At 47.0% G+C, this 12,925-nt stretch overlaps 2 protein-coding genes across 7 annotated transcripts in view; both read left to right on the top strand.

The window, feature by feature from the left end:
• The window catches only part of LOC137318393 (zinc finger protein 3-like), a 626,361-nt gene that overhangs the window by 557,597 nt on the left and 55,839 nt on the right, over positions 1 to 12,925 (top strand). The window lies entirely within an intron of this gene.
• Positions 2,290 to 3,610, top strand: LOC137318337 (zinc finger protein 623-like). Its single transcript, XM_067981222.1, has one exon. The coding sequence runs from the start codon at positions 2,453 to 2,455 to the stop codon at positions 3,461 to 3,463; it is 1,011 nt and encodes a 336-aa protein (XP_067837323.1). The 5' UTR covers positions 2,290 to 2,452; the 3' UTR covers positions 3,464 to 3,610.

Raw genomic sequence — 12,925 nt, 5'->3', positions numbered from 1 at the left:
GCAGGAGTAGGCCTTACGGCCTCTCGAGCCTGCTCCGCCATTCAATAGATCATCTGCTCTTAACTGCCCGATCCCCATATCCCTTGATTGTCTTGTCCAAAAATCTATCAAACTCAATCTTGAATACACTAAACGACTGAAGATCCACAACCCTCTGGGGTGGAGAGAACTGTATCGACCAAGATAAAGGGAATGAAATGAAATGTGTCATACAGTTACATTTCGCTGCTCTGTCTGACCATTTTAGTCACTACTTCCCTGCAGAGGGATTTGAAAATTCGATGGAAAAGCGTTGGGTGAAAGATCCTTTTGCTTTCGAAAATCCTGAATCTATAATGAAGCTAAATTTGATGCCTGATCAAGAAAACGGGCTGGTGCGACTCACCTGTGACAGCGCACTGAAAACACGCCTCAAGTCATTCAGTTTGTCTTATTTTTGGATCAGTGCTTTCAAAGATTATCCACTGTAAGTAAGATTAGTGTTCCGTTGTTCCTGCCGTTCACAAAAACCTACATCTGCGAACTGGGATTTTCGACTTTGAGAAGGTTAAAAACAAGAGAAAGAAACCGACTCAACCGTGCCTGATATGCGTGGAGCGCTTTCATCTTGTGATTCAGATTGGAACGAGATCATGAACAACAGGCAGACACATCCGTCACATTAAGTAAGTGAAACTCAACCTGAACTTTTATTTACCAAATTGACACAATATTTCAAATGTTTTTCAAGTAACGTCGATGTCTAATTTTAGTTATTACTTGAAATGAAGTGAAGAGCATGGACTGACCTTTATTGGGATTTGATGAAAACTCCAGCCGGAAGAGATTATTGTTTTGGATCCCTGGGGGAAGTGTTTTCCTTCCACTGGGTCACGAGGAAAAATGTTTGTGAAACACTGTTCCACATTGTACGGTCAATGTCTGTTTAGCAAACCGACACTCAATTCCTCAGTCCGTATTTCCAGAAACGCTTCTGTGCGCGACGCCGGCAAAAAAACACTGACCGACTCCAGGTGACTAATGGCGGCCGGAGGCCCCACAATCCCCCGCGCCCCAGAAACCCGTCCATCTCTCCAAGGCGCTGATTTCGCGATCAGACTGCGCATGCTCCCCAGGCCCGCCCTGCATTCTGGGAGCGCTTCGGTCCTGCAATTTGTCGCGAGTCGGACTCGGTGGAAACAGGAGAAGAAACCGGGAAGCGGCGGGTGGGACGAGGGAGGCGCTGGATGAGGGGTTTAATGGTGCTAAGGGCACCCGGGCCGCCCGTCCGCCGGGCCCCCCGGCTCTGATTCGGGTTCTGAGCCGCACTCGGTGTTGCTGAGACTCCGCTCGGCCCCGCTCAGTGTCTCCGACCAGCACCGCGCATGCTCAGGCCATGGGCCCTTCCCGCGCCTGCGCGCTGATCCCCTTCGAATTCAGATAGAACGTATTCTACCGCGCGGGGCATTTTGGGTAAGATTATCGCCATTGTAAAACCCTCTTGCCGATATTTCTGTGATGGTGTGTCAAAGGGCGAGGTTTACCAATCAAAAGCAAAATACTGCGGATGCTGGAAATGTGAAACATAAAGAGAAAATGCTGGAAATCCTCAGCAAGTCGGGCAGCATCCGCGGAGAATGAAACAGTTAACGTTTCAGATTAGTGTTAAGGTTTTGTCAGAACTTGAAGAAGTGAAAGAATTAACAGTTTTTAAGCAAGGAGAGAGGCAGGGAAAGAGGGGGCGGGGAGGGAAAGAACAAAAGGGAAGGTCTGTGATAGGGTGGAGGGCAGGAGTGATAAAGCAAAAAAAGGGATGAAGGTGCAAGGCAAGGTGGGTGGTAATGGGTCAAGTAAATAAACAAAGGATGACTCCAGAGGAGCTTTAAAGGGCTGCAGTCAGCTGGATGCGTGAATGAGGCCGTGAGCCAAAGGAAGCGAATTTGAAGCGGAGAGAGAGGGACACGCTGTATAACCGGGCGCAAACACTCATCCGCAGCCCAGACATCACTTCTTTCCCACGAGGCGTGAAAGGACTATATTAATTACAATAATCCATGTTATTTGATTTTGAATAGTTTACTTTCTAAATTGAATCATGTTTCTCCAATTATATTTCCCAACTCAGATTCAAGGCCTCCAACCCAACCCAAATGTTGGAGATGGTGCGATGGGTTTGGGTTTCAGCAGAGGGAGGAGGGTGAGTGTGTGAGACTGGGATTTACAGTCTGGGGGAATGAGCAGGAAGAATGTTCCATAGAAACTAGAATTGCCTGTTCTGAATTTCTATTCTGTATTCACAGTGAGGACTTTTGTAAACTCCAGTGCACTGAATGCGGAAAGAGCTTTAACCAGTTCCACAACCTGAAAAAAACATCGCACCATTCACAGCGGGGAGAAACCGTACACGTGTTCTGTGTGTGAACGAGGCTTGAACTGATCGTCCAACCTGGAGAGACACAAGGACACCCGTACAATGGAGAAACCATGGAAATGTGGGGACTGTGGGAAGGGATTCAATTACCCGTCCCAGCTAGAAACTCATCGACGCAGACACACTGGGGAGAGGCCGTTCACCTGCACTGAGTGTGGGAAGGGATTCACTCAGTCTTCCAACCTGCTGACGCACCAGCGAGTTCACACTGGAGAGAGGCCGTTCACCTGCTCCGTGTGTGGGAAGGGATTCACTCTGTCATGCAGCCTTATTGAACATCAGCTTGTTCATACTGATAAGAGACTTTTCAAATGTTCTGTCTGTGAGAAGAGCTTTAAAAGAAAAAGTGATCTGCTGACACACCAACGCACTCACACTGGGGAGAGGCCGTTCACCTGCTCCGTGTGTGGGAAGAGATTCACTCAGTCATCCAGCCTCCTGATACACCAGCGAGTTCACACTGGGGAGAGGCCGTTCACCTGCTCCGTGTGTGGGAAGGGATTCACTCGATCATCCCACCGGCTGAGACACCAGCGAATTCACACTGGCGAGAGGCCGTTCACCTGCTCCGTGTGTGGGAAGGGATTCACTCATTCATCCAGCCTTCTGACACATCAACTCGTTCACACTGATAAGAGACCTTTTAAATGTTCTGACTGTGAGAAGAGCTTTCAAAGAAAAAAGGATCTCCTGACACACCAACACACTTACACTGGGGAGAGGCCGTTCACCTGCACTGAGTGTGGGAAGAGATTCAGTCAGTCATCCAACCTGCAAACACACCAACATATTCACAATGGGGAGAGGCTGTTCACCTGCTCCGTGTGTGGGAAGAGATTCACTCGTTCATCCTACCTCATTAAACATCAACATGTTCACACTGATAAGAGACCTTTTGAATGCTCTGACTGTGAGAAGAGCTTTAAAAGAACAAGGGATCTACTGAGACACCAACGTATTCACACTGGGGAGAGGCCGTTCACCTGCTCCGTGTGTGGGAAGGGATTCACTCTGTCATCCAGTCTACTTATACACCAGCGGGTTCACATGTGACTGCAGGGGTTGGATTCTGCTGTTATTACTGCTGTTAATCACATCCAGGACTGAACCGTGTTCATTCTGGCAGTTGGGGGTTGTTTCTGATGTTAATAATCCATTTCACTGGACAGCAGTATTAGAATTCTGTACAAGTGTCAAATAAATCAGCTTTCCTTGAAACACAGTGTTTCTAGTCCTTGATAGCTGGATGATAAGACAAGGTGATTGAGGACTTGTGATGAAGTGAGTGGAATCCATCTTAGAACTGAGTTCCTCCACCTTTTTAAAAGATGGATCAACAAGATGTCCAAGTCTGAAAGGACAGAAAATTCTATTATATCACAGGGTCCACTTCAATCAGCCTGCGCAGATTTCCACTACCCTTGTGTGGGAAAGAGATTCCTGATTTCACTCCTGGACGCCCTAACTCTAAATTTAAGTTTATGCCCTCTTGTTATGGATTCCCCCACCAGAGAAAATAGTTTGTATTTCTACCCTATCGAATCCCTTTATAATTTTAAATATCTGGATCAGATCACCTCTCAACCTTCTAAACTCAAGGGAATGCAAACCAAGGGAATACAATCGGTCCTCATTAATTTGACCCTTCAAGCCTCAGTGTCATTCTGGTGAATCCGCACTGTCCCCCCTCCAAGGCCAATATATCCTTGGTGAGGATCAGTACTCCAGATGGGCTCTGACCAAGGCTCTGTAGAACTGAAGCGTCACTTCCTCCACTTTGTATTCAAGGCCTCGAGATAAAGGCCAACATTCCTTTAGTCTGTGATTATTTTTGTATCTGTGCACTAGCTTTTAGTGATTTGTGTACATGGACACACAAATCCCTTTGCTCCTCCACCGTTCCCAATCTCTCACTTCAAGAAAATACTCCAATGTTTCCTTCTTGCTTCCAAAGTGAATGATCTCACTCTTCCCCACATTGAACTCCATCTGCCACAGTTTGTCCATTCACTTAAATTGTCTCTTTGTAACTTCCTGCTCCCATCTGCACCACTTACTGTGCCTCCTAACTTAGTGTCACCTGGAAACTTGGATCTACAACTCTCTATTCCTTCATCCAAGTTATTGGTAAATATGGTGAAAAGCTGAGGCTCCAGTACAGATCCCTGGGGTCACCACTTCTCACATCCCGCCAATCAACGAACGTTCCCTTTATCCCTACTCTCTTCTCCGACCTCCCAACCAATTGCAACACAAGTCACAAGGTCACTATCAATTCTGTGCATTTTTATTGATTCTATTAATCTCTTGTGCTGAACGTTATCAAATGCCTTCTGGAAGTCCATACAGACAACATCCATAGACACTCCCCTGTCCACCTTGTTAATTACCTCAAAAAATCCAACTGGATTAGTCAGACATGACCTGCCCTTCACAAATCCATGTTGACTCTCTTTGATCAGCTCAGACTTGATCAAGTGCTCAACCATTTTGTCTCTGATGATAGATTCCAGTAACTTCCCCACAACTGACCTTAAATGGACAGGTCTGTATTTTCCTGGTTTCTTCCTCCCTCCTTTCTTATATAACGGAGTGACGTTTTCAATTTTCATCTCCAAGGGCACAATTTCTGAGTCTGGAGAGCTTTGGGAAATTATGACTAATGCATCTGCAATTTCCCCTCCGGTTTCCTTTTATACCCTGGGGTGGAAACCAACAGGTCCTGGAGATTTGATTCTTTGCTTGAAGTTATTTATTTATGCGATTGTGTATAACAGGACTGAGTGTCCCAGCACCGACTGTGTACATAACAGGACTGAGTGTCCCAGCACTGACGGTGTATGTAAAAAGACTGAATGTCGCAGCACTGACTGTGTATATAACAGGAGCAAGTTATAGTCCAGCAATTTTATTTTAAATTCACAAGCTTTCGGAGGCTTCCTCCTTCGTCAGGTGAACGATGCACCTGACGAAGGAGGAAGCCTCCGAATGCTTGTGAATTTAAAATAAAATTGCTGGACTATAACTTGGTGTTGTAAAATTGTTTACAATTGTCAACCCCAGTCCATCACCGGCATCTCCACATCATATATAACAGGACTGAGCGTCCCAGCTCTGACGATATGACAGGAATCTGTATCCCAGCATTGACTGTGAGTATCAGAGGACTGAGTGTCCCAGCACTGACTGTGTGTGTATCAGACGACCGACTGTCCCAGCACTGATTATGTGTCTTACAGGACTGACTGTCCCGGCACCGACTGTGTAGATAACAGGATTGACTGTCCCAGCACTGTCTATTCTTCCTGTCTACATGGGCTGTGGAGGAGATAAATGGGTGGGTTAGAAGCCATAATCGGGTGGAATGACATGGGGTTGTCCGTGGAGATTAAATCGATTGGAAGAGATTACAGAGATATGGAGGGGGAGAGGACAATGGTGGGACTTGAACACGAGGATGAGGATTTTAAAATCGAGGCTTTGCCGGACCGGGAGCCAATGCAGTAACACACGAACAGAAACTTACGGTTCACTGCCAGGCAGACAGGTGGAGAAGACATTGGTGTCCGCGGGGGAACAGTCAGGTTCACAGCAGCAGTTGAGTTCGGAGAAATCGCCAGTCAGGTCACAGGTTCAAATGGGAAGTGCTGGAAGCAGACACACACAGTGAGATCTTACAACAGAGCACGGACGGTCTCAAAGACCACCTCCCTCCCTTGTCTGAATCCACGATCACCGTCTTCACCATCTCCCAAAATCAATCTGCAGACTTATCCTCCCACTGCTTTCTACTCACCGAATTACAGCTTCCAGATACCCAGCACAACCCACTTAATAATAATAATTATACGGAGAGAATAGAGAAGCTGGGATTACTCGCTTTGGAGCAGAGAAGGTTCAGGGGAGATTTACCAGAATGATTCCGGGGATGAGGGACTTCAGTTACCGGGAGAGACTGGAGAAACTGGGGTTGTTCTCCTTAGAGCAGAGAGGGTTAAGGGAAGATTTAATAGAGGGGTTGAAAATGTGGAGGGGTTTTGATGGAGTCGATGGGGAGAAACTGTTGCCACTGGCGGGAGGGTCGGTAACCAGAGGACACAGATTGAAGGGAATTGGGAAAAGAGCCAGAGGGAGATGAGGAGAATGTTTTTAGGCAGCGAGTTGTTCTGATCTGGAATTCACTGCCTGAAAGGGCGGTGGGAGCAGATTCAATAATAACTTTCAAAAGGGAATCGGGTCAATCCTTGAAGTGGGGAAATTTGCGGGACTGTGGGGAAAGAGCAGGGGGGAGTGGGACTAATGGGATCGCTCTTTCACAGGGCCGGCACAGGCGCGATGGGCCAAGCGGTCTCTTCCACAGAGCCGGCACAGGCGCGATGGGCCGAGCGGCCTCTCTCTGTGCTGTTTGATTCTCGCTCACTTTTGGGCTCCGACCCACGGCCCGTTTGACGGGGAGGCGGGAGAGTGACTCCCCCCCGAGCCCAGCTCGACACCGGGCGCTGCCAGAGTGGAGATTCACGGGGCCCGCAGGATGCCCCGAGTAACTCCGCCCGTCACCCCCCCCCCTCCCCCACCACCCCGCTCTCCCCTCTCAGGCCACTCCCGGTGCCGGCCCTCCCTCTGTGGGCTTCGCCCCCGCCCACAGCAGCACCCGCAGGGAACGCGGCAGAGGGACCGCGCTGCGCATGCGGCACGTACGCGTCGTGACATCAACGCGCAAAGATGAGAGACGCTGCCGCGTGTCACGTGATGGGAGGAGTCAGCCCAGGAGGCGTTTGGCGGGAGTGGAGTGATGGCCGGGTGCGGGGTTGGGTGGGGGGGCGGGGGGTGAAGGTGAGAGCTGTCAATAAAAGGGCCCGGAGTCAGCACTCACTGCGCACAGGTTTTGGAGAATTTGTAAAAAAATGCAAAATCTGCAACCATGAAATAAAAATAGAAATGTACAAAAAAGAGAAAAAATTGCAAATGCAATAAGCTGAATTAAAACTGAAATGTCGAAACTCACATAAGGCTGATGATCTGGGTCCTCCTGATTTATTAGTCTTCTCTCCCTGAGGCACAGGATGAGCACAGTGCTTGAATGCATTTTAAGGCAGATGGTGCTGGATGTATGGAATGGACCAGCAAGGGAGGCAGTGGGGCCTGATTGTATCAGCAAACTCCAGAGAGTTGGCTAAGTATCTGATAGCGATACCTTGGGATATGACAGACCACAGCATGTACTTCTGGAACTTGGAGTGTGCCAGGTGGCAATACTCGGTCGTGAACAGCTCCTTCAGCTGGAAACCAGTTGGTTTCCGGCGGACCAAAGGGCCTCCTTCACCGAGTTGTTGGTCTTCCAGTAGCAGTTGATATCTGTCTTGCTGTTCGTCCCTGGGAACTGCCCGTAGAGCACAGCATCCTGTGTATCCGGGATGTTGGGGTGAACCCCTCTTCGACTCAATGGTAGAGGGGTCTTGTCTCTATGGAGGGGGGTTATCACCTTTTACCCGAATATACCGACCCATGAACCCACATTCATGTTAATGTTTGGCAAACACTGTCTGATTTCTTTGACGGACCTGTCGAACATTGGGAGCAGTGACAAAGGGGGGAATTTCAACTTCACTGCCTGGGCAGAAATCAAAATCGGGCTGGTTCTATTAGGGGCGGTTGATCCGCTCTACCAGTTCTGCGATGGTGAAAAATTCCCTTCACGTGATGTGAACCGGTGCAGTTTGAGAAAATGGACCAGCTTGTGGGCTTCGAAGACTGATACCAAGGCGTAGGTCAGGGAAGGTGTGGCCGATTTAAGCATCCCAGCCTGGCGGAAATGGGTTGGTAGAGGCTCGTAAATGGTGTCAGGTCACTTACCGCCCCTTTAACACTGGCGTCCCTGCCTCCGTCATCGGGGGTAGGGTCCTGAGGAGAGCTGCTGGAACAACACCCACCTGTGATCGCTTTGGAGAGGGTGCAGAAGGGATTCACCAGGATGTTACCAGGGCTGGAGCGCTTCAGCTATGAAGAGAGACTGGAAAGATTGGGTTTGTTTTCCTTAGAGCAGAGGAGGCTGAGGGGGGACATGATTGAGGTGTACAAAATTATGAGGGGCATAGATATGATGGATACTAAGGAGCTTTTTCCCTTCGTTGAGGGTTCTATAACAAGGGGGCATAGATTCAAGGTAAAAGGCGGGAGGTTTAGAGGGGATTTGAGAAAGAACTTTTTCACCCAGAGGGTGGTTGGAATCTGGAACTCACTGCCTGAGAGGGTTGTGGAGGCAGGAACCCTCACAACATTCAAGAAGCATTTCGATGAGCACTTGAAATGCCATAGCATACAAGGCTACGGACCAAATGCTGGAATATGGGATTAGATTAGACTGGGCTTGATGGACGGCGCGGACACGATGGGCCGAAGGGCCTCGATCCGTGCTGTCTAACTCTCTGACTCTATGACTGTTTCCGGTCAGGTCAAGTGTAATATGTAAATCAGAGTATTATGACGTACACGGGACACCATTTAATGTAAGTTACAAATGGGTGGAGGAGCCGCCCTTTCGATGGGCATTGAGTGGTCCGGAACACTGAATAGTTTCTTTTTGTGGGGCAAGGAGGAGCGGGAGAGCTTTCCCTTGGCCTGCTGCGGCCATGACAAATCTCCCGCCTCCTGATCATCTCAGAAAGATCTCCTTATAGATCGGTGTAACCAGGCAAACCCTCACGTCCCATTAAACTCCATGCTGAGGAAAAAATGCTGCACAGCAGCTCAGAGAGGAAACGATCTCCGGAACTCCCCACTGAAGTTTGAAATTACATTAATATTTTACCAGTTAGTAACGGTCCGGGTGTTGGTCCATTACTATTCTGTTCTGGTCAAAACCAATGTCCCAATGAACAGGACGCTGTCTGACCCTGACAGCTCACCCTCAGTCCATCACACCGGGCAGTGTGTGTGATGGGAAATAATCATCAACCGAAAAGGAGGATTTGATTTTATTCATTTCAGGATTCAACATTTAATATTGAAATTATATTATTTCCAGACTAATAACAGCGAACCATTTCATTTTAGAATCACATCTTGCATTATTTCACAACACCGCATTTGTCGGTTGGAATATAATTCCTGTCTGGTATTTCCAAATTTATTTAAAGTATTGGATTGAAATCAGTTACTTTAGTGAACTCATTGATGTCAATGGATAGTAAAATCAGACGCAGTGAATAAAGGGCGCATGATCCGCTTCCGCCCGTCTTATGCCACCGCCAAAGGCGAAAATCGACTCTAATTGTCTTTTTATTTAATTTCAGGTGAAAAGTCTTCAGACGTTTCTATGATTTAACTAATGTAACAATTAGATTCAGTGGGTATTTCACCCCGTTCTTCAGCTCCTCTCTGAATTTAGTCTGGGTCACAGCATAAATACACGTGTTGGTGCAGGAACTGAGAAGTTGAAGCATCAATCCGGTTGACTCAATGTCACCGGCCGTATCGTACTGACTGTTTCTTATACGCGCAGAGATAACATAAAAAGCGAGTGCACTCCATAACAATATAAAACTGCCTGATATACTGAAGAGTAAAATGATGGATTTCCTTCGGTTCTCCATCTCTGGATCCTTGTGATTCTCTCCATTGCTGCGGCCCCGGAGTCCCCTGCGGACTCGACTTGCCGCTAAAATGTGCCTGGCGGTGAGAACATTGAACAGCAAAATCAGAATGAATGGGAGACAAGGCATCAAAACAAGGTTAATCAAGTCAAACGCTGCCCATGCGGGTGAAGTAAAAAAGGTCGGTTTAAAGACACAACCCCGGGGTACATTGTCCATTATATATTCCGGGCCAATTACAAAGTACCAGGGAATGTTTAGTAAACAGCTCAGCGCACTCACCACCCCGATAACAACAGCCGCAGTTTTTTCGGTGCAATATTTTGTTTTCAGCTTCTGACAACAAATGGCCACAAATCGATCAAAGGTGAAAACCACCGTGAACCAGACAGAGGCCGCCGTGGCTGTTAGAATCAGGAAGAAAATGAGGCGGCACACGGGGGTAATGGTCAAGAATGAAACTGGGAAATAAATATCAGCAATGCGCCACATTATGACATCAGTGATAACGACCAGGAGATCGGCCGCCGCCATTCCCACCAGGTAGCGAGTGATACATTTGGAGAGTCCGCACTTTCCTCGGGACAGGATCACAATCGCCACCAAGTTAACTGTAAGAGAGAGAAACGGAAGCAGAGAAATTACTGATCAGACCTGCAGCCAAAGCAACAGTTTGACAGGATCAGGGTGAAATTTCCAGCTTTGATGCTGAATCAAACGGTGGAAACTGATTTACTGACCTGGGCAGCGCTTTCGGGCAGAGAAATGTTTTTAAATACAATGATCAATAATGAATTGGGAAATTGATACAGAAAGTTAACAAAGTGAGCATCGGATCCACTGGAAGGGCCGAGTGAGGGGGCAGTGCCGGTGGGTAACAGGGGAGGTGTTTTGCTGAGCGGGAATCCAACGGTCCTCTGGACGGGAAAGTGAGCGAGGGTCGGGAAGGTAAGGGGACAGGGGGAGGTGCTGCTGGTTTGTTGCTCTGGGTTGAGAGGGCTGACAGGGGCCAGCTCAAAACGGGAAAGACCGAGATCCGAGTCGGTGAGTTTGAAACTTCGAATACGCATGGAAGAGGCAGCTGGAGGCGGAGCCAGTGATTGAAATTGGGAGGGAGACAAAGAAAAATGACACGTCGGAGGGGAGGGGAGTCAGGAGCAGTTGGTTTTGGAAAGAGGATAAACTGAAGCAACAGATGAGATGAGAGTGGGAGGAGAGGCGGGGATTCACAGGGAGAGACTGCAACGGAATGTTAGAGGAAGTCAAGTCGACAGGTCTCAGTAACACAAAGTAATTAATAAATTCAACTTTTAACGTCCGTGGTTATTGGTGTCAGGGAACAGCTCGTTGGTTACACAATGTTTCAAGAAAATCACTTTGCACATTCAATTGAAATTAAATTAAAATGTATTCTTTAAGTTCGCCTTGTTCTTTATTGGATTAAGCTGACACATGGCTTCTAGAGTACAGCATCCTAATAATTCAATGCGATGAATTCTTCAGATACATTTCAGTTTTGTTTATTTATTCAGTCAGTAAACAAGTGAAAGGAACATTCACATAAACAGACTGAGGACCTGATAGCGATAAACACACCCGGCGTAAAACTCTCACAATCTGACAACATCCAAATAACACCTTCAAGTCACATTTCCTCTTCATAATTGTACTGCAAGTTTCAGTAATTAATTCCGATGAATTATTCACATCGCTGTCGCTCGCTCTCTCTCCCCCTCTGTCCCATTCTGTGTGTCTCTCTCTCGATCTCTCTCTCTCTCTCATTCTCTATGTGTCTCTCTCTGTCTCTCTCTATTCCACTCGTTCCTTCTCCCCTCCCTTTCGTTTTCCATCTCATTTGCGTTCTCAAACGCCCCTGTCCAACTCTCCGCACTCTCTCTACTCTTTTGCTCTATGCCGCTTTTCACATCTGAGTAAATCCTCACATCCTGCGCCTGCTTTCTCCTCACCAGCCCCGTGTTCCAACGATCCTATTCTTAGTGTCAGTTTGTTAAATGGTGAAGCCTCTGTGAATGTTTCTTCAGACCATCCAAGTCTCCACCTGTTCACGTACACTGTTCACTTCATCTACAATTCTTGGAATAAACACAATCAAATGCCTGTTCCAGACACACCTCACAATAATTGAAATTCCTTCTCCTGCAATTATAAAGTACAGCGTTAGATGGCGGCATTGTTCAATTAACAAAACGCCAACATCACCGCTGCTGCTTATAATCTGCAGATAAATAGAAAGGCTCCTGATTCCAACAGATAAAGTTCAAACTGATACAACATAACCTCAAAACATTGCATTTTACAGTGAATTCATCCACAGTGAAGCAGATATTGAGATATGAAAGAATCAGCAGCAAACACAGTTCAGTAACCAGACTTCTGGAGCTGCGACAAACACACACATAACGAAATATGCCATAACAGTGATAAACAATAAGTAGATTGAAATCCCAGTGAAACTGAACCATGTTATTGTGGAGGGAGGATATTGCGCTGCCTCCTTGTAACTCTGAGACCGTGAGCTGTCTCATTATCAATCACTGAAAACACATTTATGGAAATATATTTCACAACATGAAACTGTTCCAGTTCCTGATGGTCTGATACCAGCTCTTAGCCCATACACCTGATTCCAATACATTCAGTACAGAGAATAATCCAGTAACAATGCGAGGGTTGGATAAACAGTGTTCACGGCAGAAATAATGCAATTACTGCAGGACCGAAGGATGGACCGTTATTCCACCATAAATTCAGTGCAGAGAATAATCCAGTAACAATGCCTGTGTTGGATATGTAAGGATCATAACAAATATAATGCAGCTGTTACAAGACTGAAAGTTTTGAAGTTAAGGACATGCCATTAATCAACAGTATATTCAGTACAAAGAACAGTCCAGTAACAGTG

The sequence above is a fragment of the Heptranchias perlo genome, unplaced genomic scaffold (genome assembly GCF_035084215.1).
Source record: "Heptranchias perlo isolate sHepPer1 unplaced genomic scaffold, sHepPer1.hap1 HAP1_SCAFFOLD_70, whole genome shotgun sequence".
Classification (NCBI taxonomy): domain Eukaryota; kingdom Metazoa; phylum Chordata; class Chondrichthyes; order Hexanchiformes; family Hexanchidae; genus Heptranchias; species Heptranchias perlo.
The sequence above is the reverse complement of the archived record's forward strand: the minus strand, read 5'-3'. Positions and strand labels throughout refer to the sequence as shown.

What these genes read in the sequence shown, in the direction of transcription:
- LOC137318337 (XM_067981222.1), top strand. Translation starts at nt 2,453, where the DNA reads ATGGAGAAACCATGGAAATGTGGGGACTGTGGGAAGGGATTCAATTAC.